At 42.7% G+C, this 20,211-nt stretch overlaps 1 protein-coding gene across 1 annotated transcript in view; it reads left to right on the top strand.

Annotated features, from left to right (window-relative positions):
• Nucleotides 1–11,676: 11,676 nt before the first annotated feature.
• Nucleotides 11,677–20,211, top strand: part of PDZD8 (PDZ domain containing 8) — a 52,310-nt gene continuing 43,775 nt past the window's right edge. Inside the window, exon 1 of the mRNA XM_066554875.1 lies at nucleotides 11,677–12,572. Coding sequence (XP_066410972.1) covers nucleotides 11,677–12,572 — 896 coding nt within the window. The remainder of the gene's footprint in view (nucleotides 12,573–20,211) is intronic.

Below are 20,211 nucleotides of genomic sequence, written 5' to 3'. Positions count from 1 at the left end.
CTTGTGGAAAAGCAATATTTTTATTGTCCTGAGAGGGTTTCACAAATAACTTGGTATACACTTTGAAAATGTCCTTGATGGTGCCCTTCTGACAGCAAGTGAGCTCACGTTACAGCATCAGATATGCTGAGCAACTGGTGTGGAGGAAGCACTGATGCCACAAATCTCCTGTGTAAAATCAAACACACACAATTACCTCGCTTATGAGCCATGGTGGGGTAACAGGCTTCAGCCAGCAGCCTGTCCAGCTGCTCCCTGGCACAGATCCTGAACAGACCTTGCAGTTGGTCCTAAATCTTCAGCTACTTCCCAGCCAGGAGCTGTACTGACTGCACTAAGCATTCACAGAGCTGCTGATGGCTGCCCTTTTACTAGAGATATGGGCAGCTCAGCCAAATTGCCATCAACAAAGCCTCTCCCAGGCCTTCCCAGCAAAACAGCATGAGTGGAGGGGGGGATACAGTCCTGAAAAAGGAGAATTTCCCAGATAATTGCCATTAGGAGCACAGCTGAATTAGCTGAAGAAATCTGTGCTCCTGTCCTAATAGAACAGAGAGGAACACTCAAATAAACCAGCTCTGCCCAGCCCAGGTAATTCTGTTGCACAAATGCATATCTGTGAATCCCTGTTAAGGACCTCTGGTGTCCCTTGAAGAGATTTAGAATGGGACAGAATTCAATCCTTTTACCTGCCCCTCTGCACACCCTGTTCTTGACAAGGCCTGCTGTTAAACCCCCACTCATTTTTTTCCTGCCATCCTTCTCAACATGCAATTTTTTACATGTTTACCTGTGATTCCCTTCCCCTGCCTTTGACATCCTTTGTGCCCATCTGCTCCAGAGATGGACCAGAGCCCTGTGTACAAAATAGAGGGGATAATGGATGACTACACTCTGATGCTCCCTGGTTTGTGCTCCCTCCAAAGCAGATCATTTCTGCATGGTACAAACAGTATTGCCAGACTATGCTTTAAGAATTTAAGCTGATGAAGCAGATTAGCCTCTCAAAAGTCTATTAACAAACTTAGGAGGGTTGTTTTTTTACCCAGTATGTGTATTTATATATAATTAATGAACTCTAAGGCTTGCAGTACATGCTTCTATCCCTCCTGTATCACTGCTGTGTACAGCAGTGTATAAATTATTGCTATTATTGGTCCTTACTGGCTGTCTCTTAAGAAGCTAACAGTGGAAAGGCAGATCTTTCTGTTCCTTTCAGAAATGAAGCCCCAGTATCAATCAGCACAGGGCTGAGCTCAGCCTTTTTCTACCTGCTTTACCTGCCTGAAATCTACATTTCCCTCTCAAACTGCAGGGTTGAGGAAATCAGGGGAAAACAGTAGGATTACTCTGAGATAACAAAGAAAAATGCTGGGTACGAGGAGGTTTGGAAATCCATGCTTGCCTTAAGTCAGTCTTTATGGTAGAATCAGTATGGGGTGAATCTATGGGGACACTGGTCCAAAGGAGCAAGAAAATGCAAGAAAAACTCACACGCCGCTTCATTTCTCAGAAAAATATTAACATTCTCCCTGCTCCTCCCCCAGAAACAGCCATTTGGGATCCCTGAGATAAACCCAACTGTTTCTGTTGTTCTTCCTCTCTTAATCAAGCTCTGCTCCCACAGCAGCTCCCTCGCTGCAGCACCTGACACAGCTCACAGGGCTTTGAGGAGCTTTCCAGCTTCCTCCTCCTCCTCCTCCTCACCCTCCTACCTCCTAACTCTGCTTCCCCCAGCCCCACTCCCAGGCATGATGAGCCTCTCCAAACTCTTGTTTTCTACCACTTTGGTGGACTGTCTGCCATAACCTGCTCAAATTTTCCTTTTTAAATTCTTTTCTATTCCCACAGCTCTTCTGACTCCTCTCAGAGGACAGAAAGCTCTGACAGGTTGATTTTTCAGACCAGCTGCCTGTTGATAAATAATGATGCAATATTTAGTGGAAATTAACTGATTGCAGGGGAAACCAAGCCTGTGGTGATCTGCAGAAAAACAAGGCAGGAATCATCCTTTCAAACCTCAGCAAAGGAGTTTTGTTGGATGATTAGCTCACAGCAACATCTGCATTGGAAGCAGTTAATAGCTGTATTTAAAAAAAAAAAAAAACATGAACATAAGACTAAGAGCATTTAAAAATATCTGTTCTTGATGTTGCTACGGAGACCTTAATTGTAGCCGCTGTATGTGATGTGCATTGATTATATTCCTCAAAGGTAACATTTCTCTCTCAGACTAGTAGAAGCTGACAATACTCCCACTTGTAGGAGGTGGTGGGAGTACACAGGCTGTGGAACTAAATAGCACTTGAGAGGAGCTTTACTCAGTTTCTCAACCCTTAAAAATCTGTAGATGTACAGTTTCAGCACTCCATTAACAGTTCCTTGCCTCTGCAGAGATCTCTTGTTTAATACATTTTGCCTTTTTTTAAAGCAGAAGGGCTTAGGATCAGTGCTTAGGATCATTGTAATTGGGGTGATAAATGCAGCAATCCTATTATAAAAATAAGGGTTATCATTCCCATGGCTGGCAGTGCATACATTTGGAACTCCTTCAGTAAAATCTGAGCAGTTTCAACACATGGCATTCAAATAAAAACTGAATTGACTGCATGAAAATTTTATTTGTCTTTAAGCTGAGCTGATCAGGTCACAGTACCAAAGGCAGAAAATGCATTGCTGGTACTCATGTAGTTACCTGGGCTGCTTTTTTCAAATGATTTGAGAAAATGTTGCTGATCAAAAGCAGTTAAGTCAAAATCTTGGCAAAAAACTCCAAGTTTTTATTACCATATTCTAAGCTTTACTCATTCCAATAAAAATAACATTATTTGGAAATAATGTTATTTTACAGCCCTCACATAACTTCAGTTTCACTTTTTAGATGACAGTTTTCATCTTCCTATATATTTTTTTTTAATTTTAATGTTGATTTGGATTAAATAACCTTGCGGGGATGACAAATTTTAGCAGAAATTATTCAGGAACCCAAGCTTCTTTAAGGCTTATTTCAGAGAAGTTTTAAATTTCATATTGAAAATATTTGCTTCAGTTTTTCCATTTGTTAGGTGTAGAGCTCAATAAGTAAATTCAAATAGAAGTATATAGGCTGCATTTCAGGCAGCTGTGGTTTTAGAGACATGCTTCTTAAATTAGGGAAGTAACTGAAAAGTTGTAGGCTGGGAGTGGGAGGAAATGCCAGCATGCTGTGATGCTGAGGACAACAAACAGGTTCCTCACTTGTTTGAGCTTGCAGACTGGAATTTCACCTTCTCACTCAATTCAGCATCCTCAGCATCACTGAGTGCCCAGGAAAAGAGAGAGGAAATCGAACAGATCCAAAACTGTACAAACACTCATGAGCTTTGCCTTCTGGCCTAATGATCCTACAGGAGTACAGTTTGTCCAAAAAAAAAAGGGGAAATTGTTCTTAAGTTAAGAGGGATTTGGAATTTTTGCCTTGTCAGAAGTTTGGAAGTGAACATGAAGATCCTTGTTTTAAATTGCATTTCTGCCAGAGATTTCCATCTATTTTTACTGATAATCAAAATTTTAGAGCAACCTCCCCAGTCTGCTGATTTTCCTTACTCTTTTTCTTACTTGTTGTTGTTACTTCCTTTGTGTAGGCAGTTCACTTAGCCCATTCCTCTGCAACGTCTTATGCACAAAAGAAAAAGTGTTAAAAAAAAGTGTTAAAAACATATAGCCTAGACTCTGTGTCAAAGGATAAGGCCAGATTTCACTGTTACTACAGAGATAATACAGTTTTCCAACTTGCAAAATGTTTGTGACTTTACAAATTGCTTCAGTTCTCTCAAATGTATCACTTCCTGAGTGTGAAATGTGAGGTTGTGTTTCTGGGTGAATTTAAATTTGGCCAATGTTTGTCTTGCTCTGAACGGTAGCAGCACAGACTGAGTAGTATGAAACCAGACTATTAAATAAAGTCTAAAGGGAGAACAGCAGGAATTGTAATGTTATTCTTTCTCAGCTGAAATGTGTTATTAATGGTATTTACAAAGATTTCAAAAATATAGCTATTTGTCTTGCATAGTTAAACAAATTAACTCATGTTATTACAAATATGTAGCCCAAATTGATATGTATATGCATTAAAATACAAACATATGTACATATATTAGAATTATTGTTCAGATATGGTTGCAATGATCATAATTTGTCATTAAACATGGCCTTTGGGACAGCTTCTGAGAAAATCTACTTGAGTTTGTGCAGAAATATGTTGTGAAGGGAATGAAACTACTTGTGTATAGATTAGCCTTGGGAACCTACATGCATATTTTCATTCTCTGAGTACAGAACATCAATACAGGCAGGGGAAAACTGTTGTTAAAAACTTGTTAGTAGGATGAAATAGAAATAAGAATATGTAAATAAATGTTTCCATATACTTTTCCTGAGTTTCTCACCAGTATAAAAGGTATTTCCCCCCGTGAATTATTTACATCAAAATGCCTCATCTACTTTTGAGTGCTTGGAGCAAGTTAAATTCATTTCAGTTTAAACTGCTGGGTTGAGGGGAGGAAGGGCTGACCAAACAGGAGGGGAGATGGAAGGATCTCTTCACTGGTTCAGCTCCTCACACACATTTACAGATGCTGAGATGGACAGCTTTATGTACAGCCCTGTAAAGGTGCCTCAGAAGTCCCAGGAATGCCAGGGGGACAGGATACAGTCACCCCTGCCCACTGCACTTACACCAAACACGCCTTCCCCATAAAGTACATGAGCTGATCAGTAATTTATATCTTTTTTTGTTTTAATGGCTTGAGACCTCATATGAAACGCAGCAGCAATCAGTGACACTAAGGTGAAGAATGGAGAAATCCCAGAATCCTCCTTTTCTGAGAAAACTTCAATATGAGCTAAAATTTCTGAGATACTCCCTCCAGCTTGAAGAGCTGGAGCAGGTTCCCCCCAAATCTCCTGTTCCCCTACTTCGTTTCTCTTCCCAGCTGAGCCAGCATCAGGATCCATGGGGGCTGTGAGCAGCTACAGGAATCCAGGACCTGACACAGCTTGTCACCAATCCCAGGGCTGGAGCTGCTGGAATTGGATTAACAAGCCTTTGCACAATTAATCCCTCTCCCCAGGACATGAACTTCATGAACTGGGATTGTGGCAGTGCCAGGTGGTTCTTTCCCACTGCCCTGGTGCAGCCCTTTGCCCTCCCTGCTGCAGGACACAGAGGCTGATAAAGGGTCTGACACAGAGGCTGATAAAGGGATAAAGGGTCAGATACAGAGGTTGATAAAGAGTGAGATACCGAGGCTGATAAAGGGTCAGATATAGAGGCTGATAAAGGGATATAGGGTCAGATACAGAGCTGATAAAGGATCGAACACAGAGGCTGATGAAGAGATTGACAAAGAGGCTGATGAAGGGATAAAGGGTGAGATATAGAAGCTGATGAAGGGTTGAACGTACAGGCTGATGAACATCTGGACATACAGGCTGATGAAGGATCAGACATAAAGGCTGCTGAAGGGACAGACATCCAGACTGATGAAGGGTCGGACATACAGACTGATGAAGAGTCCCTCTCTGAGCCACAGGACTGCAGCCCAGCCACGTGTGCAGCTCTGACCTTTCCACAGGGGTGATCACCTCCAGCAGCAGGGAGGGAAGGAGGGAGGGAGGGAAGAAGCTCCCTGCCATGGCCTGATTTGGCTGAGCTTATCTGGAGGCTAACAAGACACAGCAGATGCTCCGTGACCGGCGCCTGCCAGACACAACCAACTACCTGTGGCCTGACGCAGGGAATTACACTTTTAATGAAGGGCAAGTGAGGCACAAAACCTCCCAGGGACCCTCATCTCAAACCCCACATTCATCCCTGAAGTGTGTATTAACCCTTTAGCCAGTGAATCCCTGTGCAAACCAAAATTGCTTTTTAATGCAGTTTCCTGAAGCCTCTCCATCAGCCAGAGGCTGCTTTGGACTAATCCAGGAAATGAGCCAAGCATTAAAAAAAATAATGTGAGGTTATGGAACATCAAAAACATATTGACCATAGCGTAATTATACTTGAAATGGGTTAGGGGAAGTAGCTAAAACAATCTCCACTCTGAATAAGATAATTTGGGAGCTTGCAAGAGGGCCTTGGGGAGGGTGCCTGCAATTCTGAGTAGGGATGTGAATGTGCTTCAGAGCATGTAAGGCAAAGGTACCAGAGTGAACACTAAATGACAAATGTGATAATCACTGTCCCAAACATATCACTTTGCAGGGCTTAAGCAAGCTGGCATTTACATGAATACCTCAAGTCAGCAAAGGAAATGCAGGAAAAAGCGAAATACGTGTGACAAGTCTCACCCGCATCCATGAATTAAGTAACAGTTTCTGGACTTAAGATGTAACAGCAGACAGGGAATAAAGGAAATCTTCATTTTGCCTTGCATACTGGTAATACTAAAAACCTGAATTTGTTATATTTACAATTAAAATAGCTGGTTTAATTTTTTTTTTAAATCTTGGAAAAGTTATCTGAGAGCTACAGTTCCTAAGTGGAGTATCTACCTTCATGATATAATAAAAACCAGAGTCTATGTAAGATAGTAACAGAATCCCTAATTAAGAACCACGATACTTTAAACTTGAGTATGATGAGCCTCTTGAAGTAAGTATCCAAAGCATCTTTACATCCAAAATGTTAAGCTCTTGATTAAACAAGCAGAACATACTTTAAAAGATAATTAAAGATGAGCTTCAGTGAAAATACTGGGTTTGTATTTGGGCCAAACTAAATCTTGGATGCAAACCCTCACTGTCTTTTTTTGTTTTAACATGTTCTGATCCAAAGTGGTTGGGCTCTTAGCCACTGTTACCAAACAACTCAAGTGTTGTACTTGTTGCTGGTAAGATTGATAAATGACAGCATCCCTGTTGTGAGACAGATTATACCAGATCTGCAAACTTGGACCCAGAGTTTTTCTTTTTCAGAAGTGTCAATTTGGGGCATTCTCATCTTTACTCAGCCAATGGAGTTCTTTTGGTTTTTTCCTCCTGCTGCAGGCAATATTCACAATTTCAAAGTAAATTCTGTAGTTTCTCATTATCTCTGAAAACTGAGGGTTGGATATCTCAGATAGGATCCACCAAAAAGCAATATGCACTCTCATCTTGAAAAAAAATAAGTCTTCCAGTGAGACATTTCAAGTATAGGAATAAAACCTTCCAAAATTCTCAGCTTCCATCCTTAAAAATAACTAGAAGTTGGGGGATGCATGTGTCATATTTTTTAGTAGGATAAATGGATGCATTAATGCAAGAGGGCCAATGATTTATTCCGGCTGACGAAATGCTGGTGGTTCTCTGCAGCATTAACACAGCATAAATATGATTGAGTCACCCAAACTGGATTTTTTTCCCCACAAAATTCTGAGTGGGTGAATTTAGATTATAATAGTGACATGTACTTGAGAGATTTGGAAATTAATAGGGAGCCCCAAGCAATGCATTCTCCTCTGGACAAGGAATGGGCTCACAGGGGACATGAGACAAATTTGAACAAATCTCCCCAGGGCCCAGCTAGAAACAGGGTGAGCTCTTTCTGCCAGCTCTGGGAGCAGACTCACAGTGCAGCCTGCCCCTTCAAAGGCAGAATTAGAACAAAAGTAGGAATTCAGATGGCATCAAAGGAAATCTCACCCAAAGTCCCAGTGTTTTTAAAGCGGTTTATACCTATAAAATGCAGAATTGCCTGATATTAAGGTAACACTTTTCTTGGCAGAGTTCAGAACCAGAACTGGAAGCAGTACCAATCACTATGTTTCCTCTTTTTTCGGGTTTTAGCATATCTTTAGCATTGGAAAAGACCACCTGATCCTGTGCAGCATATCCTGTCTGAATTTGTAGATGCCTGAGGACAGTCAAAAAGAAAAGACACCTGCCAGCTGTCTGTCACAGTGTAACTTCCAGCAATCTTTGTGTTTAATAGCCTTCAATGGATTGTTTTTTCCTCATGAATTTACCTAATCACTTTCTAAATCCTGTTTCATGCAGCACCATGAGAATGATAATCTAATTTTGGTCTCTAAGAGATGTAATACAAAAACAATAGGAGGCCTAGGAAAGAATGAAATAATTTTGCCAACAGATATTACAAAAGAAGGCAACAATTCCACTCCAGTGATGAAGAAAATTACTAAAACCACTCATTACAAAACATCCTGCTTTGAAAAACAATCTATTTAGACTACTTTGCAGTTCTGAAAAAAATAAAACCCACCCATCTGTAATTGTCTTTCCAAGATTGTGATGTGGATGTTTCTTTCCTTGGTTCCACAACATGAACTTTAAATGTGCAGCTTTGCCTGGTCCTGCTGCCTGGGGTCACTGAAAAGGCTCCTAAAGCCCTGTGATCCTTGGATCAGGCATGAGTGAGGTCAATTGAGACAAATGTTCCCAAGGCACTACCACGCCTTGCTTTGAACAGCACAATTGCCTCAAACATATCCCTTCTGTGAATTTATGCTACTAGTTCTGTATTATCAATTATGGAACTCTACATATTTTGCAATCTTGGTGCACTATCATTGTTGAAATCTCCCACAAAGTGTTGAAATTAATTTTGAAGCTCTGCACTTAGCGATTTGCTGCCGTCATGTGCTAAATTGATTTACAAATGAAAAGAGTATTTTCCTTGTTTAAATACAGGTAAAATTTCCCTTTAATGAACTAATTCCTAGTACTTTTTAAAAATATCAGTATAAATATAGGCCTTTTTCTTTTGCATGTCTTCAGCCCCATTTAATAATTTCCAGCTATTCAAAGAGTAAACAATTGAGTACATTCTACATAGTTTTACAAAGCTCTGTGTAACCCGGGTGAAATTGGTGAGACTACATAAACCTTTCTATTCATCTAGACTTCCAGAAAATGCAAATAAGACCTTCCAGATGGAAGCCAAAGTAAAATATGTTCTTAAAGGCCCTTTTTAGATAGTATTAAAATGAATCTTCATTTTCTCCTCTACCTGACAAATTTAAATATCTTTTCCTTTTATTTCAATCCCATGTTATATAACATTTTTGCACAATCGTTTTGTATTCACGTTAACACATTTGTTATTTCCCTCCATTCTCCCACTCTCATTGAAAAAGCTAAAACACGCCCGACTCTTGCTTCAGAACGTGGCTTTTAAGATAACACAGCTCCTGTTGAAAATGTTCCCGGGGAAGGAGAAAAGCCATTACTGAGCTGAACATTTCAGAGGCTCTTAAGCTGCCATCAGGTGCACAGAATGTGCCAAATTCCCTATTCTGCTTGTCTAACAGAAGAAAATACTCAATTGAGACATCTGCAACATGACTTTTTTTTTTTTATCCTCCTGCTGTTCCTCCTGACCCAAAAGCAAGGCTGCTATTGCCTTTTTGAATAGATTAGTCCTTATCTGAAAAGCCATTTAGTTGCAAATCCCAAACCTTTCCATTATTACCACGTTTGGCTGTGTTAGCCACGGTGAAGGCCCGTAACAGAGCAGCTCAAATGTTGGACTAATGACCTCTCTGGCATTTCTAAAGAAGTGCTCTGTTAAACACCCAGGCATTTCAACTTTCAGTCACAAGACCTATAAAAAATTCATACTCTGAATCTCTAGTTTCAAACCACAGCACTACATCATTAAGAGCTTTTCAATCCTCCCACCCCACACACTTTATGAAGGGGGATGGGGAAGAGAGCTTTTATCTTCTTGGTAATAAAATTTCACATTTTCTTCTCCTCTTGTTCGCATTTTTAAGCAGTTCTGGAGGTTGGGGAAAAAAACAACCAACAATGTGAGCATGAGTTTTATTCCGTTACATTATAACATAATCAAAGGACTTTTAGCTAGGTATTTAGTGGAAAAGAATGTAAAAAACAAGTTTAATCATTAAAGTAACTTTTGTCTCAATTGTTGCTGCCTTTCAGAAATCATAAAACTTCTATTCCAAGACTGAAAGAAAAGACTACCCCTGACAAAGGGAAGCACCTGGAAAAACAGTGTACAGCTGTACACTCTCTAGCAGTATATACATCTTTGATCTGGCCTTTAAATGAGTTTGCTGGACTAGAATAACAGGAGTTTCTTTTGGATATATGTTTATATTTTCCAGTAAAAATATGGGCACTTCCTATGACAATTCTGTAAGCCGAATTTGAATGGCTCTTCTGAATTAACCACTCCGAATGTTCAAAATGACCCTTTCTGAAGAGTCACACGTTTTCCCTGCATGCTGTAGCCCTGCCTCATGTCACGTTTCTTCTTCCTCTCCTCGCTCAGCGGTTTTAAAGCAGTGCTTTAATGTCCATCCTCCCTGCAATGTCCAATGTCCCCGGTTGGATGGGCTGTCACTGGCTGTGCCTCCTGCACAGCCCACATCTGTCACCTGCCTGCAAGGGTTCTGAGCAGCCTGGGCTGTGAGATCCCTCCTCTGCTCTCCTCTGTGATCTCATCGAAGCCAGTCTGTCCTAAAAGAAACCTCTGTCCTTGCTTGTCCTACCCACAGGACAGCAGCGATCTCACTCACATCAGAGGCTGAAATATCATGCAAAGCTCTCAGCTTTCTTTTCTTCATGCTCCTTTTCTCCACGGGTTTGGTAGGGTTTTTTACCTCATGCACTCAATGACGACTTTCAAGCACAAGTAGATAGCTGGAGGGGACGGAAACAGATTTATATCTCATCACCAATAATAGCAGAGCGGGATAAAATGTCATCTAGGCAGGGTTTGGGTTTTATTTTTAATGCGCTAAAAGCATCTCTCATCAGCAGGAACCACGGAGGTTTCTAGGAAGTCACACAACGCCCACGAAAACAGACTTTATGTCATCGCCCCTCTCCGGAGCAATTTCACCGAAACAATCCCCACCCACCCGCCGATTTTTGAAGATGCTCAATGTCCTTTTTCCGTCACCGCCCCTCGGTGCTCCTCAGGCCACCAAGTGCCACCGACACCGGTCACCTTCCCAGGGGCAGCGCGTCCCCCTGCCCGCACCGCCACACCGAGCACCGCCGCACCGGGCACCGCCGCCTCGGGAGCGCGCCCGGAGCGGGTGTCGGGACTGTGGCCGCGGAGCACATTAGGGGAGCGCGTACCCGGGGACGGTCTCGGGAGCGCGCCCCAGCACAGGGTCTCGGGACCATGCGGCCGGGAGCGGGAACGAGAAGCGCACCCCGGGAGAGGATTCCCTGGGAGCGTTTCCAGGGAGCGCGCCCTGAGAACGGGTCTCGGGAGCGAATTTGGGGAGCGCGCCCTGAGCACGGGTCTCGGGAGCGAGTTTGGGGAGCGCGCCCCGGGCCGGCTCTCGGGAGCGCGCGCGCCGCCCCTCACGGCCGCGGGTGACCCCTCCGCGCGCCCCCGCCCCGCTCCGCCCACGCAGCTCCCCCCCCCCTCCCCGCGCACACGCCCGCCGCGCCATGACGCCACGGCGGCGCCCGGCGCCATGACGTAACCCGCCGGGCTCGCCAATCGGAGCGCGAGGAGGGCGAGGCCGGCACCGCTGGTTGGCTGCCGCAGCCGCCCCGCCCCGCCCCTCGGCCGGCGGCGGGGGGGACCCGGATGAGGCGGCCCCTGGCGACCGCGGCCGTTAAACGCCGGCGGGGCGCGGGCGCGACCCCCGCGATGGCGGCGGCGCGGTGAGGGCGGCGCGCCCGGGGCAGCGCGGAGGCCCGAGGATGCCGCTGCTGTACGTGATCCTGCTCTCGGCGCTGGCCGGCTGCTGCCTCACGCTCCTGGTGCAGCTCCTGCTCGTCTACAGGAGGAAGCCCGAGCCCCCCAGGGCGGACGGAGCGTACGGCGGCATCGTCTACGCCCGCGTGGCGCCCGAGCACGGCCTCAGGGAATACCTGCAGGGCGCGGAGCCGGCTGGCGGCCCGGCGTCCGCGGAGCAAGCCCCTAGCCCGGCCCCGGCCTCCGCGCCCGCCGCCGCCCCGGGCCCCGATCCCGGCCCCAAGCAGCAGCAGCAGCCGCCGCCGCAGCAGCCGGAGCCCCCTCCAGCCCCCTCCTCCCGCGAGGAGACGTGCCACTTCCTCAATGCCATCTTCCTCTTCCTCTTCAGGGAGCTCAGGGACACTGCCCTGGTCAGGGACTGGGTCATCAAGAAGATCAAGGTGGAGTTCGAGGAGCTGCTCCAGGCCAAGATGACAGGGAAGGTGCTGGAGGGGCTCAGCCTCAGGGAGGTCTCTCTCGGCGATGTCCTGCCTGTCTTCAAGTCCGTGAAGCTCATCCGGCCGGTGGCCTGCAATGAGGAGGGTTGTCCCGAGGAGCTGGCCTTTGAGGTAGACCTGGAATACAATGGTGGCTTCCACCTGGCCATCGATGCCGACCTGGTGTTCGGCAAGTCGGCCTACCTGTTCGTGAAGATCTCCCGGGTGATGGGGAGGCTGAAGCTGGTCTTCACACGCCTGCCCTTCACTCACTGGTCCTTCTCTTTTATGGACGACCCCGTGATACTCTTTGAGGTGAAGTCTCAGTTTGAAGGGAGGCCCATGCCTCAGCTCACTTCTATCATAGTGAACCAGTTCAAGAAAGTAATTAAGCGCAAGCACACCTTACCCAATTATAAAATCAGGTGAGTTGGCCTGCGTCCTCAGCGTTACTTTGGGTGCTGTGCAGCTGAGTTGCTGTTTTGCTCTTAATGGGTGTTTAGCACGGTACATTGCTTGTCTGCTGGCAGGAGCTTTCCTGAAAGGAAGGATCATTTTCCATTTATAACAGGTGAAGAAGCCTTGCACAGTGAGGTTGTTCTATGCCCTCATCTGGGTGTAACTAAGTGGCAGAATCAATACGTATGAAAAGTTTGGGGATCTTGTCAGGTGTGTGACAATAGGAGCACGATGTCCCTCTTTGGAAGAGGTAGGAGGATGGCTCCATGGAGAGTGTGTGCGTTTGGGGTGTCCTCCCAAGCTCCTGCCGCTGGTGAGCCACCTGGGCAAGACTTGTGGCTGCTGCTTACCTCTAGGGGTGAGGTGATTATTACTTAATATAAGAAAGGGCAGAGTTCACTGTCTAAGGAATATTTTTGAGATCCCATGATATAGGCAGTCTGCTTGCATTCTGGCCTGCTTAATTCCCTCAGTAAATTTTGGAGGAAGTCTGAAAGTTGATAAGAGAACTATCACCACTGCTGTGGTAACTGAAACTTAGAAGGACCTTCTGGGTTTTTGGTTTGTTTTTTTTTGTTTTTTTTTTTTTTTTGGTATTGTAGTAGTTTTCTTTTACAAATGCACGGACTGCAGCCCAGACTGCATTATATCGTGAATATAATGAAATGTGCACTGATACTTCTGTAGCAGAAGTGGCAAGGGGCACATTCACTTTGTTTCTGTCTGCTGATATTGATATTGAATGTCTTAGAAGTACTGTGGTACTCAGGTACTGTGCTTCCTTTCTGTTGTGTCTTGCCACTCTTAGGGTACCACGTTTCCTTTCTCTTTTGTTTGTTCTTTTGAGCTTTTGTTATGTGTTAAGTAAGGATTTTAGGTTTGTTTACAACATTCTTCTGCAATAAGCCTTTTCCCTGAAATTCATGAGAGATGAGTAACTGAAAATGCTTGTTTAAATTTTGAAGTGTAATTAGCTTTGTAGTGGTGTAATTTCTGAAGACTTTTCAGCTGCTTCCCCAGCAATTGAATATATAAGTGCTCTCATGAAAGTGGATTTTTAAAATATCCAAGATTTGGATAGCCCCGACAGAGCAGTAAGTCGTTTTTTGGGTAATGTAGTGGTTCTTTCAAGTTTTGAGGTACTGAACTGCTCTCCAGAAGAGAGCAATCCCTGGCCAGCAGGGAAGCTGTCACAGCAAGTTGGCTTCCATTCTGTTACTGTTTTGGAAAGAGTGAGGCTGTAAAGTGGAGAGGAGCCTGAAGGAGAGGTTGGGACAGCACAGAGTCAGCACTCTCAGCACACCCAGACAGAACAAATGAACTTTGCACTCCTAGACAAGTTTTTAGGGTTCCTGTGCAACCTGTGATGGATGATGTGCTCCTCCCCTCCAGCAGATGAAGGCAGACATCTTCACTTTGCCTCTGAGATACGCACGTGGACAGTGAGGTGTTCTCACCATTTAGTTGGAGACCACTCAGTTTTCCACGTGTTTCTCAAACTTTCTGCCACCATAAAGAACGAATGAGGCTTGTGTGATGAGGGACTGGAGGGGCCAATAAAGAAAGAAGCAGAGTGCAGAGCCCAAAACAGAAATGAGCAGTGTGATGATAGAAGGTAACTGACACTCAGAATGATATATGAAGCATAAATAATTCTAAAACTAAGAAGAATTAACTGTTAACTTAAAATGTTCTTTGTGGTTAAAGGAGTTGGGAATCCATGAATGTTTCAGAGGAAAAAGCAGTATCATAGCTGATTTTCCCACTGGATAGTGGGCTGGTAGCCTACTGTGCTCAGTGAAAGTGTCCAACCCTGCTCTGGTGCTTTTGACCTTTACATTTTATGCCTTGTACTGAAGGTATCATTCCAACCCCTGTGTTGTGAAGGGGGCACTAAGGCTCAATGCCCATGAATGGAATTGTCCTCAGGAAGGAAGGTTGGCTCATTGGTGTCCCATCTGTCCATACCATGGCATTTACAGCTTCAGGTGGGAACCTTGGGGTGTCCACAGGGGCCTAGAGTTTTGTGGAACACAGACTAAATCCACAAATTCTTCCCCAGCATGTCCAGGCTGAATTTAGGTAGGTGAATCCCCACACTTGGTAACAGCTGAGCAGTAACAGTGCATTCTTAGGGGGTGGCAGAGCTGAGAGTTCAGGTGTTACTGAAAGCTGGTTTGGAAAATCAAGTCCCTTGCTGATAAAATGCAAAAGTGGGGCTTTAAATTGTAAGATTACATTGGATTTGGGATTACGGTATGCTAACGTATTTCTTAGCAAAGAATACCTAGGAGAAAGTCAGGAGTTTCACAGCTGCTTAATAACTTCTTACCTTATTTAAAGCTTAAAAATTTCTCATCTACGTGGAATGTGATCATTCTCTCCCAGTTTTTTCCCTATTGCCTATATGTCTTTAAGTACATAGTATTTGCTTCCATGTGTAGTTCAAAACGTTTTTGATGTCTCCCTGCTCTTGCTCAAGTAACTTTGTAAATAAAACTTTGGATAACAGCGATTGCAACAAAAATTGTAAACAAAAGTACTTGGAGTGTGAGGAGTTCTCCCTTTATCTGGTCAAAAGGGGCACTTTGCTTCTCTGGTGGCGTCCACATTGAAGCCCACAAAAGAGTTTTATCTTGTTTCAAGATGTTAATTAGTATATAAAAATATGCTGTTTTCCTTGTCTTTTATATTAGGCAGCTTCTAGAGGTTGTTACTGAGTGGTGAATGGCATATGAAGAGAACTTTTGCTGGTAGTTGATTCTGAACATGTTATAACTCAGTTTGTTACAGATCCTGGCCTCCTCTGTTATTTAGTTACAAAATACTGTATTTAAAAAATGTCTATTCATGTGTGCACTGTCTGTTACTACAGCCAAATTACTCCTCAAGTACTTTGTATTCTTTCCAGTTAGGTACAAAATTTATGCAGCACAGCAGTGATGAGTAAGATCCTATTTGGTATCATCCATTTCTACAGGCTTTGTGTGATCTGCATAACTGTACCTTGAAAGCAGGAAAAGGCATCTTGCATTCCTGCTGCCCTCCTCAGAGTCTATAGGGAGAGGCAGTGAAGCTGCATTTAAAGTTTGTCTAGCATTTTATACACATTTTTCTCCCCAAAAGCAATTCTCTACTAATTGAAAAAGAAGGGTTGTGCTTTATGTCTAAACTAATAAGTAGTAATTTGTGTTTTACTCTAATAGCACGTAATCACTTTTCTCTGTCTCTTTAATAAATGTGTTTGTGTCTGGCAAAACACTCTGTTTTGTAGCTGCTCTGCTATTGAATGGGAATTGCTATCTTGTGAAATAGAATAGGAGAATTTGAGGAAATTCCTGGATGTAAGGCTGTTGGTAAAATCCAGTGAATGTAGGCTGCGTTTGTTGTGTTTTGTTGGTTTTTTTTTTGTCATAATTGATAAAGGACTTATGCAATTCTATTGATAATAGCAATATTTAAATGTTTGTATTTAATATTAACGTATTTGTTGCTTTATAATAGAAATGGGAAACAGCTTTTTCTGCAAACATTTTGGTATGTCAGAGCAGTGTCTTGTTCAGATGTGGGAAAAACCTAATACAACCTTGTTTTCATGTAGATTTCTTTTAATAGACCAGGGCAGTGAATGCTATCAGCACAAAGTGGAGTTTATCTTGTAACCTGAGTCCAGCCTTTGGTTTTTCATTGTATGCACTCAACCAGTTCTTTAATGCTTTGGACACTGTTCATGTTGGGTTTAACTTTATCATGTCCTTTTAACAGTGACTATTAAAGTGGTTAATAGGATTTAGGAGCACAGAGTAGGGACTATTTCAGGTGTCTGTCTCCTTGCTTGATGGTGCTGTTGCAGTAGTGATGGGTTCATCTGTGTTAGTTCTCTAATGAGCTCTACCTTGCTCATTAACCTTTTATTAAGTTGCTTATGGTGACAGCCTTGCTGTGCCCTCTCTCACCTCAGGCTTATCAGTACACTGATTATGCTGTGTCCAGCCTGTTCTTAATACTTGGGTGTATTTTTGTTCTTCTGCACAGCTCTTGATCTTGCTTTTAGATTCTGGAGAGTTGAGTTTTGGGTTCCTGCTAAGCAGTAAAAATACACTTTGCCATAATGAAGATACAAAGCCTGTTGTGTGTATGTAAAGTGCTTCTTCTCCCAGAATTTAACTTCCAGGTGTTTCTTGAGCAATGATGTAAAAAAACCTGACAGGTGCCTTTTTTTTTTTCTTAAACATCTTACAAGTTCATCAGAATCTAAGCAGACCAGGTGCTGCTTAAGCCGTGGGTCAGTTCTGTACATTTTGGCAACACTTTGTTTCTTGGTTTGTTACATTAAAAAACCCAACTATTTTGTATTGATACTAGTCTGCTTTGAGAAAATCTGTTTGCTTTCTTTTAATGCATGCTACCACAGAGAGGAATAACTTTCTTTTCTTTGTAAATATTCTCATAAAGCATTGCTTCTACCATTTCTGTATTGGGTGTTTAGAGGACCTCCTCTGGCCACTGTCAGCATGAATTGTCCTTAGAACTGATCACTTGCAATATATTTAGTCATGTTAAATAGTTTTATGCTTTATTTGGAAGCTGAGGCTATATTGAATTTCTCTGGGAAGAACAATTAGACAAGCCTATTTTTATTTACCATTATAGAATACAATTTGAGAGTTACATAGTAGATTCTTATTTTTGGCAAAACTTAAGCCTAGAAGTAATTTAAATAGATATTGATTTGAAATGTGTTTTACAATAGAAATTACTTCATAATGAGGAAATTGAGGTATTGGAAAAAGTATAAAATTAAAAAAAAAAAGCATGTATTATTCATATGATGAGGCAGGAGTACCAGAAATAATCAGATTTTGGGACTGTGATCATGTCTTTGCTCCAGAGACCTTTCTCTGTAGCTGCTGCAAAGGGAGGGTTTTTCTTTTTGAGTGAATTTCTACAGTAGTTGATAGGAATCTCTCACTAGTTAAATCTGTAAGACACTCCTGTTTGAAGTTCTCACTCCTACTGCTGCTGATAGGAAAGAAAGGTGATTTGTTTGTTGGTTCTGTTTATTGGGGTTTTTAATGTCATGCCTGTTTTAGGTACAAAAACAATCTACTGTACAAAAGCATTAAAAACCCTGCAGGATCTGAGTCCTTTTCTGCTCTGCAAAAATTGATGGTAAAGCAGCACTGTGATTTTCACTGTCCCACAGATACTGCCCTGAATGATGCCAGCACAGACTGTTCTGCTCATGGCAAAGTGGAGATAATTTCACTCAGTAGCTCTGTCTGTAGTCAGTAGTTCCATGCTTGGAAGGTCATCTTAATAGTGGACAAGCAGTTTTTCTTTGTCTTACAGGAATTGGATAAATGGGTCTGTAGGCAACCTGACACACAATGAACACAACCAAACCTCAAACCTCAGAACAGCAAATAAATATTTCCTTTTTTTTTTTTTTCCAAGGGTGCTGCATGTAGAAGGAAGATTTTGGTAGTGCAGAGCTTTTTACTGGTTTTTTTTTTTTTTTTTTTTTTTTGGGAGGGCTCCATCTCAGGCATACATAATTTCTGGAGGGTGACTAAGTACAAGTTTCTTCATATTGTATGAAATTATATGGTGCAATGGCTGTATGTAAATCTTATGTAGCTAGCAAGTTCAAATCCATTGGTTCTAAGGGTTTTGAAACATTTTTAGTCATCTTCCCCAGCTCCAGCACTTCATGAGTTTTCAGACTGGAAAGATGGAATTCTGAAAGGATGCCAGTTTGAAACTTGTTCATAGTAAAGTCAGAAGTAATGAGTGAGCAGCTACGTACCAGACATTTCCCAGCATACAGGTGGTGGCATTCTTTTCAGCTAAAGAGTGAGCCTTTTTCTGTGGTTAGTCAACAAATCTTATATTTCCTATTCTTACCTACAAGGGTGAGGAACTAACACATCACTGACTTGAGATGGATTAGTGAAAAAACTGGGAGACCAGAGGTGTGGGGCAAAGAGAAAATCTCAGTTGGAGAGAGTGATGGATGAAGGTACAGGATAAAGGAATACATTTTGGTCATTAGCATCTGCCTTTGCTGCAGATGGAAATCCAATAGGCATAATTGGACTGGCATGAAAACAGGACCTCCTTCAGCTTTTCGTCCTTACTTTCTTGTGCAGTATATAAAACACTGTGCAATAATACTGTAAAAAAAATTACCTCATTTAATCCTTTGCTGGTTTGTGTTAGAAGTTACTTGATCTTAGTCCTGCAGTGAACTTTCATGTGGATAGTGAATAAAGACTCTGAAAATCTGCTGAGATTTATGTAGTAGCTGATAGTGTTTTGCATGCACCAGCATTGAGACCACATTTCTCTTCATCTGGACTCTGCCCTTGAACTGATCATGCTGCTCAGTGTGCACAAATACGGATCTTTTTATTCAGTTGTCCTAATTTGTGTTGCTTTCAATTAATTTAAATAAATATGAAATAAACAGTATTTTTAGGGGTAATTTATTTCAAAATATTGATCATATAGGATTTAATCAGTTTCCTGAACTGTAGGCACCTAAGAAATGTGTGGATTCTAAGAAATGTATGGACAGGTTCTGAGCCTGTCTGCTGGAGCAGGGAGGTGTGTTCAGGCTCTGGAATTGGCTGTTCTGAGCCACCTTCTACAGGCTGTATTATGATTTTTAGACTCTGTGATAGATAGTATGATTAATGTCCCCCATTTGTCACATGGAACTGAACCCTGGGTTTTCCTGAAGGAGATGAATTCAAGGAAAAGGACACAGAATTTACCTGTGAAGATCTGTAGCTAATACAGCTCTCAGTAGTTCATTGGGTGTAAAAATGTAGGAGGCTTTTTTGTCAAACCTATTTCTATCTATTAAATGCATGAAACAGTTAATCTTTTACTGGCAAATGGCACTTGATCAGAAAGCTTTTAAAAGCAGCCTGGGTGAGGACAGTGGGTTTTAGTGGGGTAGAGCAGTGCAGTGCTGGTGAAGCTCAGCTGGATTCATTGTTGGAGCTGGTCATTTCATGTTCTGGCTTTCTGTGGGAAACTGCTTATTCTGCATTCCTGCAGGGATAGCCTAAAGTCACCCAGTATGCTCCTGTGTTTGCAGTTCCTGTTCACACTTGTTTGATTTAAAACTGTTGCAGCATTTGGGTATTCTTGATATTATTTTTTCTTTAGAGTATAGTAAAAGACTTTAAATGCAACATGTCTTCTAGGATTAATAAGCTTTATTTTCTGAACTGAGTATGGAGAGAAATCAGCAACTCACATAGTTAGGTTACATTAATAGATAATTTGTGTCACCCCAGTCTGTTTAAATCCCTGAATTGTGAAACTGCAGAAAACTTTGTGTGATGATCTCAAACCATCTTTTCATGCAGAAAACAAGCAATGATCCAATGTGATGAAGATTCCTACACCTGCCCAGAGCCATTTGGGTACATCTGATTCCCTAAGCACACCCTACCCTTGTGGAGCCCTGCCTGAGTTGAGTCTTCTCAGGACTGTTTCATGTAGGACCCAGCTGGAGGCTGGCAGTGTTTTAGGCTTGTCTGTGGCCAAGCACAGCTCAGCAAACTGCCAGCAGATGCTGGGTGTAGCAGA

This window comes from Molothrus aeneus, chromosome 8, assembly GCF_037042795.1.
Source record: "Molothrus aeneus isolate 106 chromosome 8, BPBGC_Maene_1.0, whole genome shotgun sequence".
Lineage (NCBI taxonomy): Eukaryota > Metazoa > Chordata > Aves > Passeriformes > Icteridae > Molothrus > Molothrus aeneus.
The sequence above is the reverse complement of the archived record's forward strand: the minus strand, read 5'-3'. Positions and strand labels throughout refer to the sequence as shown.